The 19,535-nt window shown below is 47.8% G+C and overlaps 1 protein-coding gene across 2 annotated transcripts in view; it reads left to right on the plus strand.

Moving 5' to 3' along the window:
• The window catches only part of CRISPLD2 (cysteine rich secretory protein LCCL domain containing 2), a 30,474-nt gene that overhangs the window by 1,887 nt on the left and 9,052 nt on the right, over positions 1-19,535 (plus strand). For both annotated transcript variants that reach the window (XM_082290234.1, XM_082290233.1), the window contains 12 exons: positions 3,041-3,366; positions 8,654-8,772; positions 10,940-11,072; positions 11,163-11,278; positions 12,588-12,688; positions 13,867-14,025; positions 15,341-15,401; positions 16,025-16,091; positions 17,043-17,173; positions 17,320-17,363; positions 18,285-18,357; positions 19,036-19,111. In XM_082290234.1, coding sequence (XP_082146360.1) covers positions 3,124-3,366; positions 8,654-8,772; positions 10,940-11,072; positions 11,163-11,278; positions 12,588-12,688; positions 13,867-14,025; positions 15,341-15,401; positions 16,025-16,091; positions 17,043-17,173; positions 17,320-17,363; positions 18,285-18,357; positions 19,036-19,111 — 1,323 coding nt within the window. In that variant the 5' untranslated portion in view covers positions 3,041-3,123. The remainder of the gene's footprint in view (positions 1-3,040; positions 3,367-8,653; positions 8,773-10,939; positions 11,073-11,162; positions 11,279-12,587; positions 12,689-13,866; positions 14,026-15,340; positions 15,402-16,024; positions 16,092-17,042; positions 17,174-17,319; positions 17,364-18,284; positions 18,358-19,035; positions 19,112-19,535) is intronic.

Genomic DNA, 19,535 nt, shown 5'->3' on the forward strand with positions numbered 1-19,535 from the left:
AGCAGGCACCCACTCGTGTGCTTTACCAGGGAGGCAGTCAAAGCTCAATGTCACTAAGGAATAAGGTGACATGAGGACATGAATGCAGGATCAGCCTGCATGTGGCTTCAGCAGCGTCTCTGCCAGGCTTCAGATGTGACCAGCTCTCCTGCTTTCCGTGCAAAGCAGACACCATCCATTAGCTGGGGAAATAGCTTTCTAAAAATAACCTATCCTGAAGTCCAGTGCTGCTCTTTAACTCCCTCAGACCCCAGAAGAAGGCCTCCCATTTCTTCCCACTTTGGACAGGCTTTACAGCATATTCAGGAGTCCTTTTCTGCTGACTCAGTCATTTCTGATGGCTCCCAGATGTTCACCTGGCACCAGCGGCAAGAGCCTGATGCGTTTAAAGGGAGGCTGTGCTCCTCCTGAACCCTTGAAATCAACAGCAGAGGCTTCCTCAGCTGACTGTCAGCTGATAATTTTCTGTGAATAATGTCAAACCCCAGCTCAAAGGCAACGTGATTTCAGCCTCCCTGGATGAGGAGCTCCCGCTGCAGCCCCGAGGCACTGCCCCAACCCTGCAGGGCCCTGGGACTGGCTAGGCTGGAACACACATGTCCAAGTGTTTCTTTGCACCTGGGCATGAGGATATTGGGAGGCAGATGGATGGACATCTGAAATCCGTGAGAGCTTTCTGAAACGTGAGCATCTTTCAGCTGCTTTCAATTAATCTGGCCAGGGACCTCTCTGCTCCCCGTCCCTCTCTGATCCCTTCATCCTTTCATGGGATACTCAGCGCTCCTCACCCCAAGGCAAAGCAGAGGAAGGGACTTGCACATCTCGAGTGAAACAGAAGGTAAAGCCAAAGTGACCTAATTTTAGAGGGGTGCTGGTATCCTTCTGCTGGCAAATGAGACCCAGGGAAGCACATCCCGAGGAATAATGCACCATCTGTTGCGAGGTTTTGGCCGGCTTGCCAAGCCAGACGCACTGGCTTCGCTGCGGAGCCGTGAGCGGGGCAGCTCCTCTGGCTCTCAGATGCTACAGCTGATTTTTTCAATCTGCCCTTTCTGAAAGTTCAGTGTTTGCCTTAGATGGGTGGTGGATTTGGGCTCCTGTTTAGCAAAGGGCACCCGGCCAAACGAGGGGTGCAACGGCCGCCTCTGAGCGCCGGCTGTTCCTGCAGGGAGAGCTGCCGGGGCTAAATGGCCACATTGTGAATGGCCGTGGCAGTGCAGCTATTTTTAAACTCCCAGGGAAGTGCCTCAAAGTAGGAATTGTCCCCCGAATTTGGGTCAGCCAGTCTACAAAAGCAACTGCTTCTTTTGCCTCCCCTACCCTTCTGTAGCCAGGTTGAAAGTCGGGCTCCTGCCTGGGGAGAAGCGAATGCCACAAGCAGGGCTGAGAAGAGGATGAGGTTAAAGGAGTGTTTGTCCCTATGCCACCGAACGTCCTGTCTTCCAGGTGTGCCTGGAGCTGGGGACAAGGCATGTGTGTTCAGCTTGCTCTGCGGAGCGGGAAATGATGAGAAGCTGTTACCTAAACGGAGCAAATTACATCCTGCATTGTTGAACCCAGGCAAAGGCTTAATGTGCTGCCTGGAGAGAGGCTGAGGGCAGCTGGTTTTCATCTGCCTGAAGGTTCAGTCCGAGAAAGAAGCCTCAAACAGGGACTCTGTGTCTTTGTGCAGTCAGCCAACAAGTTTTCGGGGGTTCTTAGAGTTTTTTTGGGGTCCCTGCCTGTGCAAAGCACCTCGTGCTTGCTGCTGTTCTCCGCAGATGCTGCTGTGCTGGGTTGGGGGAACAGGGGTTTGGGGCTTCGTGCTCGAGCATTGCTTTTCCAGCTGGGATTTAGACGGCTCTTTTCTGCTTTGGGTGGCTTCCAATCATCTGGTCCCAGAGTGTCCAAGTCCCGTGTCATTGGATGAAACTTCTCGAATAATTCCTGCTAATCTGGGGTTTGTTTCCTGCCTCTGTGTAGGAATGCTTTCAGCGCGGCTTTCAACAGTGCTGTCAAAAACAGATCCTCACCTCGTGCTGGAGACAGGGATGGGGAAATTTTCTTCCAAAAATTAGCCCTAAGGAGGGAGATCCTGTGCTTGCACTGTCTGTGCAGATGCTTGCCCCGATGGATTGATGCTGCTCCAGTGGCTCTTGGATCCCACTGAGGAGCGCTGTGTGCTGCACAGCCCTGCAGCAGCACATCTTGCCTCCTGTGAATAGCTCCTGATCCAAATAAAACCAGCCAAGGGAGGATCGCTAGACGGATCAATTGGAGCACGGGGTGGGGGTGGAAGTGCTTGGGAATGACAGGTGGAGCAGGAGCACCATGGAGCGAGGGACAGGGATTAAACGAAGCTGTTCCACGACCAAACCGAGACCTTCTCCGGGTGCTGACGGCATCCGAGTGTCTGGGAACACCTAATCTGGCCGGGGGAGGGCGGCTGCTCCTGCTGCTCCATCACTCAGAGCCCTGGCAGCGCTCCCGCCCGCCGGGGAGCGTCAGCGAGAGCCCCGGTGCGTCACTGCCAGCGGGGATCGGGGCTGCTCGGCCCTACGAGGACATTTCCCATAAACAGCCGCTCTCACAGAGCCCGGCAGCTGCTCTTGCTGCTGCCTGACCTCCTCATCCGGCTCGCTGGGGATTTTACTTCCCCTTTTCTTCATAAACGTTCGCGGCTTTAGGAGCTGCTCTCTGCGGAGATCACTTCAAGTGTCCCCCTGCCTGTGAAGGGATGGAGCTGGGGTTACTCGGAGCTGCTGGGCATTGCAGGGTGGCAGCTCCACCAGGGATGCCAGGGGTGCAGAAAATATCCTCCTGCGTGCCTGGGAAGTGTTCACTCCCAACCTAGCATCAGTGGAACTCCCAGGTGTAATAAAGTGAGTCCCCATCACTCGTGGTGTTGTTCAGGTCTTCCTGTCATTGGGGTGAGCGATAATTGTAAGCACCAGTCTTTTCCAAGCACAAATCTGGGCTGTGGGACCACGTTGTTGGGGGACAAATGCACTGAGAGCGCCTCTGGCACTGCTCTGACTGCCTGTTTCTCCCCAAATTCCAGACTTGCACTGAGCCACAGGAGTCCCTGCAAGAAAACCCACCATCGTCTTCATCTCTGCTTCTGCTGGCTGTCAAGGAGGCACCATGAATCCTGGCCTGCCTTGGATCATTCCTCTTGGATGTGTGCTGCTGCTGACAAAGACAGCTGAGAGCTTTATCTTGCCCAACTCGAGTCACCTGGAGAGCATCCTGAGTAAATACCAGCATGGGGAAGGTCACTCCAGATCCAAGAGAGCCATTTTATTCTCAGACAGACAGGAGATACTGATGCTCCACAATAAATTGAGAGGTCAGGTGTATCCAGTGGCCTCTAACATGGAGTACATGGTGAGTCTAGAGCCTGATACATTGCTTTATTGCTTCTTTTTTTCCTAACTGTCCTTCAGTTTTCCTTGCGGTGTGAGAGGTGTAGCGAGTTTCCTCTGAAATAAGTTTTCCTCAAGAGGTTTCCTGAAGCCTTTCATTCCAGAGTGAAGGATGCTTTAGATCAGTGGCCTGTTTTGTTTGGAAAGGGCTGCTGATGGGTCATCGAGTCCATCCTCTGCATAGTTCCAGAGTTGGTTCCATTATTCACAGAGGAGCGTCTGGCCCAGCCCTGGATGTGGCTCCGGTGATGGCAATTCCCCAGCTTGCCTCAGCAGGTTCTTCCATTACCTTCATTGCATAAAAGCAGCAAATTTTCCCCAGTGTTTAACCCCTGCTCTCCCTGTGAAAGCTTTCAGGCTGTTGTGGGGACACCGCTGGCTGCTCAGGGAATCTGCTGGTGGTTTTTGGGTTGCCATCAGCAGCCACCCAATGCTGGAGGTGGCACCTGCCCTGGGTCACACACTGATCACCTTAACTTAGCAATGTGAGCCAACCCTCCACAAGGCTACTGGGAATCTGCCCAGGACCACAGGGAGACAGGGCCTGAGGAATGTGGCTCCATCTGCAAAGCATTTCAATCACTGGAAATAGCTGGAAAGGCTTTGGGAGTTCCTGGGCGGACAGGTCAGTGCTGTTGGGTTTTGTAGTTCAGGAAACCAAAATAAAAGTTTGGTCAATGTATTCTCCCTCTTCAGTGGGAGAACTTAAAAGTTCGAGTAAGAAATATGCCTTTGCCATCCACAATTCACATGAATAGTTTTTTCTCACCTGATGCCAGAGACCCTACTTTGAGCTATTTTTGCCATGCCATCAAAATATTAACAGGGCCACAAAATGATGTAGGCAAATAATTACTTTTTGTGTGCCTTTTCCTGGTGTGCAAATATAGTTCTGACCAAAACTAGTCTGACTTCAACTGTGTGCTCCTGCTGACGGATCAAATGATGGATGATTTGCTAAGACCGTGTTTAAAAGGGTAAAAGAAAAGTATGCTTAAATGTAATATAAAATTTTTTGCCAGCTGTGCTGAAGTGAGGGCTGCAAATGGAAAATCCTGCCTTTTGTGACTGCAGGGAGAAGGGAAAGAGAAGGGAGGGCAGCGAGTGGTGAGGAAGGACAGCTGTCCCTCAGTCAGTCCACACCAGCTGGATTTTGGTCCCTCCTTTGCCAGAAATCCCGTGCCTTTCTAAGAACCGGGGATTGTATCCCTTTCTCAGCGGCTCTCACGTTATCCTGCAGGGAAGTGCTGCCAGAAGAGGCAACTTGATTGATTTCCAGAGGGTAAACACAAAGCATGAGCAAGCCCAAGGTGTTTTGGTTGGCCGTGGGGCTGGCAGAGCAGCCGCTGCCGAGTGTCCACGGCCCGGCCGCTGTTTGCGCTCGCGGCACGGCTGCACTTCTGTGTTTGCCTTTGCTCAGGGAGCTTTTCTAGTGGTTTTCATGGGTGATTGAGGGCAAATGAAAGGGCCTTATGTGCTCTGAAGAAAGGAGCTGAGTATGAGATGGTGCTGCTTGGAAGGGCTATAATCAGCCTTTCATGTGCTGGTGTTTACACAGTATGACTTGGAAATGCCATGTATATGCTGAACAGGAATTTCTCTTTAATCCTTTGTCCTGCAGAGGACATTTCTCATTTGGACTCGTTTAAGAGGATGGTCTGTCTTTAGAACCATAGATAAACTTTCTTCTTTCCCTTTGGTGCCAGAGTGGAGCGTCACTGGAGACGTGCAGGGATAATTTGTGGATGAGCAGGTAGAGCTTGTTCTTGCCCATCAACCTCCAAATGCTCCCTTGTGAAAATCCTCTCTCCCAGCTCCATATCTGACGTATTTAAGTGGTATAAAATGGAAATGGGGGCTAATATATTCTAGGAAAGGGACATATTTAACTGCTACTGGATGAACTTCAGGTTTTGGACACTGTTAGTAAGAAAGCAAGAACACAGTGAGTCCTATGACTTATCTGGAGATCAAAAGAATTATTATATACACATGGGATAAAGGCAGAGTGGACTGAAAAATGAAGAAAGAAACAGTTTAGCTGCTGGGTTTGTGTAATTAATTGAAAGCTGGCACAGGTATTCAGTGCTAATGGAAAATGAGTGAGCAGGCCACAACTTCCTGACAAAACTGGGTCAGTTCAAAATTACCTTAACCCCTCCACCAGCTCCATGATCGACACATCTAGTGTGCATTTGGACTGTTTAAGAGGTGGATGGGTGCCAAGGCCAAAACAAACTCCTTGTTAATAGTCCCAGAGCAAAAAGGACATAACGGACCCAGAAGAAAAAGGACATAATAGATCCTAAGGCATGGTGACCTTTTAAGATGGCTTAGTCAGATGCTTTCAGCAGTGATGAAAGGCAGAAATCTTTCCTCTTGTGGCAGCCTCAGAGACAGCTGGATAAAGCAAAATTATTCTCAGTGCAGATTGCTGGAAGGAAAACAGTTTGTTTTCATGTATAAGGTATGCATCCTTCCTCTCAACGGTAGGGTGGTGGCTCTCCCTGTCGGGATGGGATGGTGTTTCTGTGGGAGTTAGCAAAAAGCATCTCCAAGCCTCTGCCAGGACATGTCAGTCCTGGAGTTTGATGCCACTTTAAAAAGGAAGCTGCCAGTACTGCAGAAAGTCTGAGCTGGGGAGGAAAATGAGCGAGTAACCCGATCACTGCAGTTCAGGTGTCTGGCTTTAGGTTTGCGAACTTGTTAGGCTGAGTGAGCAGACTCCTTGTGGGATGCATCATTAAATCTGAACCTACAAGTTGTGGTACAATATATGTATTGTACATATGCATCTATTTTACATATGCACTGTACACTCCACTTTGAAAGGCCATTATAAACTCACAGGAGTGAAAAAACAGAGTCCATGTGCTAAATCACTTGGAATCACACACCCCCGAAGGACCTCTGCTTCTGAAGGAAGCTGAGCACGGGCTCGTTGCCCCTCTGGCTTCTGTTGTCTTCCTAGATACTGCTATGAATATTGGCATAAAGAATTCTTGCAAGTGTAGCTGGGAAAGTCTGAAATCTCTTTTCTTTTTCCCCCTATGTTTATTGCTCTGAAATAATTCCAGCCCCCTGACTGCATTTGCGTCTGAGAAGCAAGAGGCAAATAACTGCTCTAATTTAGATGGGATGGCTTTGTAATCCGATGCCTGCAGAACGAGCTGCTCTCCTCCTGCAGCAAAAAGCCGTGCAGAGATGGAGCTCCTTCCCAATTACCTGCTGAGTGTCTTTTGCCCGAGTTCATTTATTTTATCCGCAGGCACCAAAGGGAGACCTAACGCGTACGCTCGCATTAATTCCCATTTAATGACCTTTTGCTCAGGACGTCTCTGCATTAAATTAGGAGATTTGGAACATCCCTGCCTCCGGGGCTGCAGGGAAAATAAAGCTGGGTGGGAGTCAGAGGAGCTCAGAGTGCGGAGCGTCTTGGGAGAGTTTCTGTGGCTTTTGTGCTGTGGCCGGTCACTGCCGGGCGCACAAAGAGGGACACCACAGAAAGCTGGGCCTCTCCACAGCTGCGAGAGGGTTGGGAATGTGTGGTGGGCCTGATCCCCTCACTTTCAGTGAGCTGGAGGGCTGGGAAGGAAAATGGTTTTGCTCCCTGTGTCAGAGCTGTGTCCATGGGTTTTGCAGACTGACATGGATTTGCTCGGTCACTGCTCAGTCCAAAGCTGAGCTGGCAAGCTCGGGGCAGCTCTGGGCTGCTGCTGGAATCTGGTTTGCTGAGAGTGCTTCATGATAAGCTGTTCTGGGAGGCCTGGGCTGTGAGCTCAGTGGGATGAGGTCATGTTTGCCTCACTGAGATAGTGGACACACACCAAGTCCAGGAGACACTGCATTTTCCTGTTGTCTTATCTAGGGATGCAGAGTCCTTCCTCATCCCAGCTGTAACTGCCCAAGACTGTGTCCAGATACTCACTCAGAATGGTTCTTAAACGTGTTTGAGAGCCTGGATGCCCTGCAGCCCTCCAGGCTCTGACAGGTCCTTTGAAATGTTTGAGATCAGAAATTGCTTTTCTTCTGGAGAAGACAGGACTTGGAAAGAGCAGCTGGTTGTGATGGTAAATGTCCAAAGAGGACAGTCTCATGCTGGCACGTGGATGGGCTGGATGCACATTACAAGACCTCTCTTCTCTTTGGTTTTATTTGTAGGAATGTGTGGTAATATTTTTTTTATCCAGTGAATTATCCTCTAAAGGCTGCTCTGAATAGAGCAGCTGTCAGTAATTACACAGTGAATTCAGAGCACTGGCTGCTGGGCCCAGTAAGTCTGGACTTTAGAACAAATACTCTCCTGGGCAGCAGAGCCAGCAGAGCTGCTTTCCTGTTTGCCTTTGTGTCATGTTGGAGCTCTCCTTTGGCTCACAACTGGGTGATATTCGATGAGGAGTGATCTCACCCCAGCATCCTGCCCTCAGTGGGAACAGAAATGGGATTTGTCACTTCTAACGTGATGCCTGCTTCGGTGAGAGTGGAAAAAGCTTAAAAACCCTGGGACTTTGCCACCTCTGATGTATTTGACTGGATCCGCCGGTGGACTCTCAGTTATTCTGAAAGGAGAAGGGGAGGTGAGACTGGGAGCCTCAGACCCACACTCCTTGATTAAAGGGTAGGACCAAAGATCTCCAGCTGTGTGGTGGTGGAGGTAGTGGAGCTCTCCACTCCAACAGCTCTCCACTGCTGGAGTTCCCCTTGATGGGAAAGCCTGGAGATACCCCAACAGGAAGGACAACGGATGAAAAATCATGCTGAAATACATCAAAGCACTGACTGTTTGCTAGAACACTTGCAGGACTCAGAAATATGTGTCATGTTGGAGATCATGGGATCTCCAACCTCAAGTTTTAATTTTTAATTTTTTAAAACATATTAGAAAAACAACTGCCAAGAATATCTTCTGGTTTAGGGTCGTTGGTCTAGATGTGTTCTTGAGGTCTTCCCACATGGGTTTGTGTGTTTTCTGATGACCTGAGTGAAGCATTTCCTCAGAAGCATGGCATCAGCTGGGGAAAATCATAGATCCTTTAGTGCCCTGGACTTTCATGGCAGGGGAACTTGTTGAAAAATGGGATTTTAGCGCAGAAATGTGCTGGCTTCACCAGGACAGGCTGGACATGGGGGGCGATCTGTACCTTAGTCTTTCTCCACTAACTGGAGATTAAACCATTGGCTTAATCTCTCGATCTAGTAAATCTGAGATAAAAAACTGACCTGTTCCTTTCTCTCCCCACACCCTGAAGACCTGGGATGAGGAGCTGGAACGGTCAGCGCACGCTTGGGCTCAGGAGTGCATCTGGGACCACGGGCCCAGTGACCTCATCAGGTCAATTGGGCAGAACCTGGCGGTTCACTGGGGCAGGTAAGACTTGGGGTGCTACAGGATCATTGCAAAGGGCAGTTTATGGGTCCTCCTTTAGAGACAGCTGGAAAGCTTTGCTCTGATGCTTGGTGGAGCACTGGGGAGATGGGAGAAAAGCTGGGGGTCATTAATTGTGATGGCTGCAGTGGGATGGTTATGGTGGTAGCGCCTGCAGCCACCTCCCACTGACACTCCTCAGGAAACCAGCTTTGATTTGGGCTCCTCCATCCATCTGGACCTCGGAGTAACTCCTCTGTAACATGCTTAAGGTCACTCCTCCTTAAGGAGAGCAGGCACAGAAGCCTTAACCCTTGCTCCTAAATCTGCTGTTTCAAGGCGGGTTCTGGCATCGTGCAGAGAACCAGCTGAAGGCTGAAGTTTCTCAGGAGCAATGTCTGGATTCAGCTCAGAATTTGTGTCTGGATTCAGTTCAGAATTTAATTATCTCTTGCTGTGTTTTCCATAAATATTTATCTGGCTCCTGATTTTTCTTTACTGAAAATGCTTTGAAGGGTTTTTTTTTTTTTTTTTTCAAATGCCTGGGACAAGTTTTAAACTAGAATCATTAACCCAGTTAGGAAAGCTGACATTAAGGCTTCCAAATGGATTTTCCTCTCCATCTCAAAGTGAAATTTGTTTATTGTTAAGCCCTGTTTATAAGCTTGTTATAGGTTAAACCTGCTTTGCACAGCAAACATTTTGTACTTGCTCAGGAGCCCTGAGTGTTTTTTGCCCATTTCCTGGGTGGAAGTGCAGTTGTGTTTGTAGTTAATCAGACAGAACTTGGTGGAAAGCAAAGGAAATTTGCTGGTGTGAAATTAGCCTGATATAAAAATTGGGCCCATTTTTGTTGGCAGAATTAGCTAATGACTGGAAAGTAGAGTGGTTAATTCCTCAGAAACAAAGTCAAAAGATCGTGCTGTTCTTGGCTGTCCTACCAGTGCTCAGGATGGCCATGGGTTCCTGATGGAAGAAGATCCAATCTTGCTCCCTTTGCGGTCCCTGAGAGGAAAGAAAAATCAGATTTCTCATCTTTTTCAGGAACAGGCCATAACTTGATTGCCTCCATTTCCTGTCCTGTAAAATAGGATTCGGAAAGTATTCGCGTCATGACATCATGAGATGGATGTTTTTAAAATACTTCTAATGAATGTTTTTTAATGAAAAGTTGGCTGAAAGGATCAGCTCCAGTTGGTAATGATATCATTTGGATTTCTGGCAGCTCGCTTCGTGTGAGCTGTTGAAAGCAATCAAAAGCGGTGGGTTTGGTGCAGTTTGCAGATCATTCTGTTTGCTCACTGTGTACCAAGTGAGTAAAATGTGTGTGAGTTTCTGCAGGTGGTTTTGACACCATTTGTGCTCCCCAAACACAGCACAAACAGCATCAGAACTGCCACAGACCGTGGTACCTGAGGCAGAGATTACACACAGGGCATGAGGGGCTCGGCATAGGGGGAAATTGCTGCCAAAAAAGGTAGGATAGGAGTGCAGCACACCAGCTACTCCACACCAACTCCTGGTGGGATGTGAGTGAGGAAAAGCCCACTCACTTTCAAAGGTCTTACAGTGTTGGCTGTGAGTGAACTTCCAGATTTAGCAAATTGTCCCGTGGTAAAATAGGTACACGATGGCTTTTGGTTTAAGATGTTTGGCAAAGCCTAACCTCTGTTTACTTTCAAAACACAACTTTCTGCCAAACTAGAAGTTATTTTGTAGTTGTGTGGAAAAGTGAGAGGGCATTTCAGGTCAGCAGCACTTGAGGATCGTGTCAAACCTATAAATAATAGAGTCAGGTCTGTGAATCTGAGGGGAAAAAAATTGTAGAAACACACAACAGTTTGGGCTGGAAGGGACATTAAAACTCATCCAGTTCCAGCTACCCTGCCATGGGCGGGGACAACTTCCACTACCCCAGGTTGCTCCAAGCTCTGTCCAATCTGGCCTTGGACACTTCCAGGGATCCAGGGGCACCACAGCTTCTCTGGGCACCCTGTGCCAGGGCCTCCCCACCCTCACAGGGAACAATTCCTTCCCAATATCGAATCTTAACCCTTCATCTTTAACATTTGAAAAAACTGGTGGGTTTTTTTTGTTTTTTTGTTTTTTTTTTTAAAATTTGAAAACTTCTACCGGAACATCCTGATTCCAACTGCCTTTTCTCCCTCAGGTATCGATCTCCAGCGTTCCATGTCCAGTCTTGGTATGATGAAGTGAAGGATTACACATTCCCATATCCTCACGAGTGCAACCCGTGGTGCCCAGACAGGTGCACAGGTGCCATGTGCACGCATTACACCCAGGTAAAGGGGTTTGTACCCATACCCCCCACATCCCCCCACGTCTAGACTGCGGTAATTTGCTTATTTTCAATATCTGCATTTCCCTTACAGATAGTCTGGGCCACGACCAACAAGATTGGCTGTGCTGTGAACGTCTGCAAGCAGATGAATGTGTGGGGAGAGATCTGGGAGAATGCTGTCTACCTGGTCTGCAACTACTCCCCCAAGTAAGGCAGAGCAGCTGGGCTCTCTCCAGCTCTCCCAAAACTGGCAGCTTGCTTAACTAGCTCAGGATCTGGGGAAGAGATTTCAGGCAGTCTAGACTGGTGGTTGTGGCTTTAAATTTTTTCTTTAGACAGCAGCAGAGGGCTGGTTCAAAGCTACTGAGCGTTGCCTGGAAAACTGAATGAGAGGCTGGGGCCAGACTGGAGCTTTGATGTTCCTGCCACGGGAAGGGAAAGGAGGAGCAGGAGATGGCCAGGATGGAGCTGGCATGTGCTGCTGAGCAAGGCTTGCTCTCTGCTGTCAGAGGGTGGGAAGGGATGGGGTGGTGGTGAATGCCAAAAAAACCCTGAAATAACTGCAGCAGTCAAGATTTCACTAGCTCCACGGTTTGATTAAATTTCAAAATGAAAATCATATTTCTTGCCTACTACATCCAGGAGAAGTTTACTACCTGGCAGTGGCAGTTAATATTTGCTGGTTTAATGGCTAATAGGAGAAACATTCTCACTCCGAGCCCTTGGCAATTTAAAACTTCAAAACAAAATGAAATAGGGAAATTCTATGCAAAAGGAGTGGCTTGGGGAGCATCTGACTTTGGGGGATCACAGTGCAGAAAAATGCAAAGGAAAAAGAAGTGTGGGGCTGGAGCTGTCATGTCCCAGGCAGAGCTCCCTGGGTGGGTTCTCTAAGCCCCTCTCCCCATGTCAGATGAGCACACTTTGCTCATGGTTTGGTGGGATTTAACAACCAGCTCCTCATGAGGGATAGCACCATCTCCCACAGAGCCCCCACAGCAGGCTGGGCGACTTGCACGTCATCCATTCAGGGCTGCTGGATGGAAAAATACTCTATTTGTGCAGTTCCTGGTTAATCTTTTCTCTCTGGCATCAGTGCACATTGTCCTCATGTAGCCTTATAGGTGGAGGCAGCTGAAGGAGCATAACCCAGGAGTTTATATCCACGGCTTAACTCTGGCTCCTTCAACCTCCTTATCCCCTAAAGTTTGCAGGACAGAGTGCCAAAATGGGCTTTTGTTCTGGGGACTTCCTTCAGCAAAATGCAGTAATCCACTGATTTATTTCTGTTCACATAAGATCCCGGAGTTTATATTGGAACTTAATATAAAAGTGACACGGCACGCAATTTCTTTAAATGTCATTTTAGAGGTGAAACAAGGAGGAACATCTTTCCTGCAAGGCTGGTGGCTTAGTGTTTATTTAGTTGCTCTGAGCCAGGATGATATTTCTGGTTTTGGGGGCTTGGTTGGGTGTTTGGGTGTCTGATGGGTGCTTGTTTCTCCCGTGCTCCCAGGGGCAACTGGATCGGAGAAGCTCCGTACAAGACCGGCCGGCCGTGCTCCGAGTGCCCGCCGAGCTATGGGGGGAGCTGCCAGAACAACCTCTGCTACAAAGGTATCTGGTGGGGGCTTGGGACACCTCTGGGGTGGGGGACAAGGCTGGAGAAAACTTGTGGAAGCTTCTAATTAGAACCAGCCACAGCTTTCTGCCCCTTTTAATTACCCATCCTCAATATTCCAACATGGGGACACGTGGGAGATCGTCAGTCAGTGAAAGCAAGAACCTCTGAGCTGCAGCAGATCTGGAGCTCAGATTCAGCACGTTTTCCTGGTGCAAACAGAGGGCTTGGATGGGGAGAAGCAGCTCTGAGCTTCCATGGGTTTGGCACAGGAACTCCAGGGGGTTTTGAGCGCTGGCAGGCTGCGGGCAGGAGCGATCCTGTCCTCGAGGGGTTTGTTTGGGAAGGGAATGTTCTCCAGGGCTTACCAGAGACATCGTGGGTGGGCAGAGCTTGGCTGCCTGCCCTGCTCCTTCAGGGGCTGGGAATGGAGCCTTTGCCTCCCTCCCCACATTGGTTTGCACGGCTGCAAAATGAATGTAGTGATCCGTGTCCCTTGGAGGAGAGGAGGGGGATCCTGAAGGGTTTTTCCTGACCTGTGAAGTTTTTTTGGAAGAGAGGTCGATAGAGTAAAATGTATTATTAAGGTGAGCCCTCCAGTGCAGCAATGCTACCCCCAGCATCTGGGATCTCCTGGGGTCATTTCTCTCCTCCCAAGTGTTTTGCTCCCCGGAGAACTGGGCTCTTTGAAAACAGGGAGATTCCCTGGAGACTTGCCCAAAGCAGAGGCTTATTTTGCTGCAACGCTGCATTTCTCATTTTTTATCTTGTGGGGTTTGAGGGAGGACCCCAGGGTGCAGGAGGGCTGCAGCAGGGAGAAGGAAGGGGATGATACCCTGATGGAATATGAGCCCTTCAGAAAATTTGTGTTTTCTTCCAAAGGGAAGAGCTCAGTGGGAATCAGAGGAAGGAATATCAGCGCTTTTTTTCACTAATTAGTGGGGATCCCTGCAAATCTTTATTGTAGGATCCTGTAAAAGCTGCTTCATGTACAGAGGAGCAGGAGAGGAGTGTCCTGGCAATAGCCCCGTGCTGCATCCAGTGGGTATTTTTAAACTTCCAGCTGTTGAAAAGCAGATCCTTGTCCAACTAAATCATTCCCACAAAACATGAACCTAACTTCCCCATCAGTGTGAGCATGCTGTAATTAGTTTTAATCCCCTCTTTTACCAAGATCACCGTTATGAAGATCCCATCATTGCTGAGACAGATGAGACCAACGAGGTGGAGATTTCGCAGGTGGCGGAGCAGAAGCCGGTGCGGTTCCGCCCTCCAGAAAACAAGCTCAGCAAATCCACCAAGCCCAAGAAAATCATCCCAGAATCCTACATGAGTAAGACACAGCCTTTCTCTTTTTCAGCTCCTGTGAGTTTTGAAGCACCTTTCTGGGCAAAGGTGTGGAAAACAATGAGGAGGCTCTGGGGAAATATAACTGAGTAGAGGGGGGAGGTGATCTGCGTGAAAATTCACTGCTAATTGTGCAGAAAGCTGCCAGAAGTGGTGAGCAAAGCTCTCAAAAGCTGCTTGTGCCTTCTGCACAGCAATCTGCAACAGTTATTTGTTTGTTAAAGTAATGTCACAGAATACCAGAATGGTTTGGTTTGGAAGGGACATTAAAGATCATCCCATCCCACCCCTGCCTTGGGTAGGAACAAATTCCACTGTCCCAGGTTGCTCCAAGCCCCAGTGTCCAGCCTGGCCTTGGACACTTCCAGGGATCCAGGGGCAGCCACAGCTTCTCTGGGCACCCTATGCCAGGCCCTCCCCACCCTCACAGGAAAGAATTTATCCCCAATATCCCATCCATCCCTGCCCTCTGGCACTGGGAAGCCATTCCCTGTGTCCTGTCCCTCCATGCCGTGTCCCAAGTCCCTCTGCAGCTCTCCTGGAGCCCCTTTAGGCCCTGCAAGGGCCTCTGAGCTCTCCCTGGAGCCTTCTCCTCTCCAGGTGAGCACCCCCAGCTCTCCCAGCCTGGCTTCAGGGCAGAGGGACTCCATCTCTCAGAGCATCTCTGTATCATCCTCTGACTGACTCCAGCAGTCCACATCCTCCTTATCTCAATAAAATATCAATGTACCAAAGGTCCCCTCGATCAGCAGAAAAATTAGGAAATACTGCTTTTATTTCCCATTTAAAACACCCTACACTCAGCACTTTACCCCCTTCACAACTTTTCTGGGGTTTATAGTTTCTTTCCTCTTTATTTCTTGCTTGGGAATATTTCTGGAGTTATTTGTGGAGCTGCTGGTACTTCCTTCGTTGTTTTCCAACTGCTGTTAATTAAAAGACATTTTTTGAGAAAACAAGGTGGGGCAAGCCAGCGGGTCCTTTTCAAGTTTATCTGCCAGCATCTGGAGAGTCTGTAATTAAAAGGAGAATGAGAGTTCTGACTGCAGACCTCAGGCTATAAATCAAAGCCTTCAGCTGTCAGCTGCATCTCCCTTGCTAATATTCCAAAGACACCTGTCTCAGGTGAAGGGCTAAAGAGACACCAACTGCTCCAGGCTGGATAAAATCAGATTTTATCGGGCTGCACCAAAGACCTCCAGGAAAGATGTGTGGAGGTTGCTCATCTCTGTAGCTCGGAAGAAGGCTGAGCAATTTCCTTTTTAGAAAATGTATTTATTTGATTTTTTTTTTCTCTCCAGCACAAGTCATTACCTGTGAAACCAAGATGAGAGACAAGTGCAGAGGCTCAACATGCAACAGGTAGGGTTTTGTTGATGCTTTCTGGAGTGCTGAGGGAAAAAGTAATCTAAATACTACTCAGTTCTTGCAAACTCAGAACAGGCTGTACTGTGTATTTTTTGAGACTGTCTGGGTAGATCTCTTTAAGAAAACCCACAAAACCTAACCAAAAAATCCCCCAAAATTCTCTTAATGCAAGCCTTCAGCCAAGCCTGGCAATAAGGTGGTTTGGTTGATTTTATTCAGCCACAATGACCCACAGTTTCAGGTGTCCAAAATAATTTAATAGATTTTGGCAGAGTCATTTTTTGAGCTTTTTTTAATGCATTTCACTGCTGTCCAAGCCAGACCAATAATTCATGGCTTGTCCCCTCCCAGCCAGTCAAGAACTTCTGGTTAAGGTTTCTGCAAAGGACAGGACAGTTTATCACTTGGAGAAAAACCAAATCCACGGAATCTAAATATTGGTCGGGCTCTTAAGGAGGGTGGAGCAACTGTTTTAAAAAGTAGCTATTTTGCAATCTTGTTTTTAAAATGGGAGAGTTACATGAAATGAATGGAATGACTATTACATGAAATAGAGTCAAAACTCTGTTTTTCTTGAATTGTTTTTCGCCACCCTCAAAGATACATATCTTTACCAGGTATTTGTGCCCAGCTGGCTGCTTGTACAGTAAGGGAAAGATCTTTGGAACATTTTATTACGAGAGTGTAAGTACCTTTTAATAGCTCGTGGATGTAATTTGTGGGAGTCAGTGGTAATGACAGGAATGGGAAATGCCAGCCATTCTGGTGTAATTTGGCTTTTCATATTCTCCGGTTGTGGTGCTGTAAAACACTGCTAATAAAGATTATCTGTATTTTCCTCATCTTGGTGTTGAAAAAAGGGAAGGACTCTGGGAAGGCAAAGTGCTTCCAGACGTGATTTTATCAGGAACTGTCCTTAATGTGGACACCCATGGAAAGTGAGGGATGGCAGCTCCTACAAAGATCTCTTTGTTCATGTGGGCAGCTGTCGTCTGAACAGAAACTTTATATAAAAAACCACTGTTAAATGTTGTAATGAAATAACATTTTGGGCTGATTTGCTTGATATTAAATTAGTAAGATAATTGATAAATAAAGCCATTTTCCCATCAAAACTACTTTTGGGGTGAAGGAAGTTTGAGGATAAAAGGGTTTCTTTGGGTAAAATCAGGTTTTGTTTCCCTATTCCAACTGTTGGTGCGTGACTGCATCACCCATGATGTGTCTTTGCCCTGCAACTTCTGTGATTGCAGACACCATTCCCCTCCAAGTGGCGTCAGCAGAAATATTTTGGGTTTGAATATTTTGTCGAGAACTGGAAATATTTCAGACTGGTCTCTCACTTCCAATGCTGCTTTTCCTCTAAATTGTGTTTAAATGTATGGTTTTGTTATTTAAAAAAAAGCTTGCCATTCAACCAGGCAGAGCTTAAAATAATAGTAATAAAAGAATCAGGCTGTGTTGGGAGAGGAAGATTTAACAACCAGATTCCAAAGGAGTGTACTCAGCTTATTTTCCACATGGTGCTTTGGTGGTGGTTTCATTTCTTCTCCATTTTTCACGTAGCAGCTGGGCAGCTCCATGAACGAGATTTGTTTGATTTATTTCACACACCATTTATTTATCTCTTGTCAGTCTTCCAGCATATGTCGTGCTGCAATCCATTATGGAATCCTGGACAATAAAGGAGGGCTGGTGGATATCACGAGGAAAGGAAGGACACCTGCTTTTGTGAAGTCCACCAGGAACGGTGTGGAGTCGTTCAGGTACTGCCTTCACCAAAAACTGTTGGTATTTGCTTTAAACACAAGCAGATGTTCAGTCATCTTTGATGCTCTTCTGTAGATACAGTGATCCAAGTAATTCTACTCTGCTTGTTTTTTTAATAATTTTTTTTTGGCTTGTTTTACAGGAAAAGCAAACCTTCAAATGCATTCATGGTTTCCAAAGTCACAAGTAAGTTTTAAACGTTGAGGGGAGAAAATATTGTTGCTGGAGTTTTATGGGGTACTTGAAAACCTCATTCCTTTCAGGGCTCTTTTTCATTTTAAGAGGTTGTGTCCAATGGTTCTGTACCACAACCAAACCCTGGCTTGGTGGTGTAGGGTGATCTAGAACCTTAGAGTGACTGTCCACCCACCACAGGCAATTCCACCACCACCCACCTCATTTTCCTGCGGGAATCTGAGAGGAAAATAGAGAAATGGGTGATAATGGGCCAATTCCAGAAGCATCTCCTGCTGATGGATCATGGTGGGGTCCAGAATTCAGCTGCTCATAGTGAGGGGATGGAAGTTGAGCCATCCATGTATGAAAGCCTCAGTCAAGTGTCAGCACTTACAAAAACTGGAAAAAAAATAGTGGCTGATATCCTAGTGCAGTAATGTAATGAAAACCACAATACACGTGAAATTAGTTTTTAACAGTGAGTCACACACTTCTGATGAGGGTATAAATAAACACTGTTCTACTTTTTAAACAATTCCCACTTTCTCAATATCTATGAAAAATTCCTCCCACGCAGAGTCATCCCTTTGATTGGATTTACTTGAGCCCCTTTCAGGGGGAGCTGTAGGTGTCAGGATAATCAGGCTCCACATCTGGAGCTGTAACAAAACCACGTGTTGTGGATCAGCTGCTTATCTCTTTTGAAAGCTGTGACCTTTTTTAAGGCCAGGTTGTAGTGTGGTTGTAGGGTTGCTGCTGGAGAGCTGGCCAACCCTGTCCTGGGATCCTGCTGCTGGAGCAGCTTTGCTCTTGGTGCTCTCGGCTGGACATGGGTCTCACCAAATGCATTGTGTGGCTCTGACTTGTGTTTTCTGCAGCAGCCTGAGCTTTTGGGTCTAATAATTTGCCTTCCCACTTTTATCTTGGCAGCACAGACTCTGGATTGTTACACCACAGTAGCTGAGCTGTGCCACTTCAAAAAGCCAGCGAGCCACTGCCCAAGGTAACGCAAACCTGCTTGGCTTAAACCCTCTGTCCTAAGGAGGGGCAGCTTAACAGAGGGGCTGAGAGCCCTGAATTTAAGGGCTGGTGGGAGAAGAGCTGATCTTACTGGTTGAACTGGAGGAGGGGGCTGGGGATGGCGCCTTTCCTCCTGCCGTCATGTTTTTCTTGGCATCACAGTAGAAAGTGCACATTATGTTTTTGGATGGCTTCAGTAATGTATCAGCCAGGCTACACAATCCTGTCCCAGCACACCCTCACGTGTGAGCGTGCAACTGCACATTCTTTGTCTTTTTGCTTCTGGATTTAGTGGGGTTTGGATGTGGTTTTCCTTTCCACCTTAAAACATGGAAGAAGTTTGCTCTGGAAACTGTGCAGGAGTAAGTGTCAGGGCACGGGGGCACAAACACATGCAGAGATCTATGTGCACAGAATTGAGCAAAAATACAGGTACTCCACCTTGAAAGAGCCATAAAGACCAATCCCTCTTCTACTGGTCCAAATCCCTCTTTTTGCAGTTCTGCAGCAACCACCAAATGTCATCTGAGGGGAGCGAATAATCAAATTCACTGTTGCCACCTGCAGACCAGATGCAGGCACTTGAAATCTCCCAGGAATGCAGCTCGCCTTCCTGTCCAGCCCTGATCTGGGGAATAAATCTGAATACATTGTTTTCTAGGATTTATTGCCCGGCCCACTGTAAGGACGAGCCGTCGTACTGGGCACCGGTGTTTGGCACCAACGTTTACGCGGATGTGAGTACCGACCTTTCCCTGCATATCGTGGCAGTCCTGTCCCAGAGCTGGGGTCACACTGGGGTTTAGGGGAGAAATTCAAACCCTCTTGTGGTTATTCCATGTGGGGATGGGCAAGTGGGGGTAAGAGGTGGGGTCAACTGGCTTGGGGAGTTGCTCTCCGTCTCTGATTTATTCTGAAGGACTTGGACATGTAACGTCACAACTCCTTGACTTATGGTCAGTGTTTGTTTGGGGAGCCCTTCTACTTTCCAGTACTGACTCATTCCTAGAGATTTGGGCATGTCCCTTAACCTCCCCAAGCCTTGTGAGCTCTGGCTGTGAAATCATGGTTGCACTTGTTTACCTTTGTAAAGCATTTTAGGATTTACAGGTGAGCACCAAAGGGCTTTTATTCCATACCATCACACTACAGAGTTGGCAA

This window comes from Coloeus monedula, assembly GCF_965178545.1.
Source record: "Coloeus monedula genome assembly, chromosome: 13".
NCBI classification, from domain to species: Eukaryota; Metazoa; Chordata; class Aves; order Passeriformes; family Corvidae; genus Coloeus; species Coloeus monedula.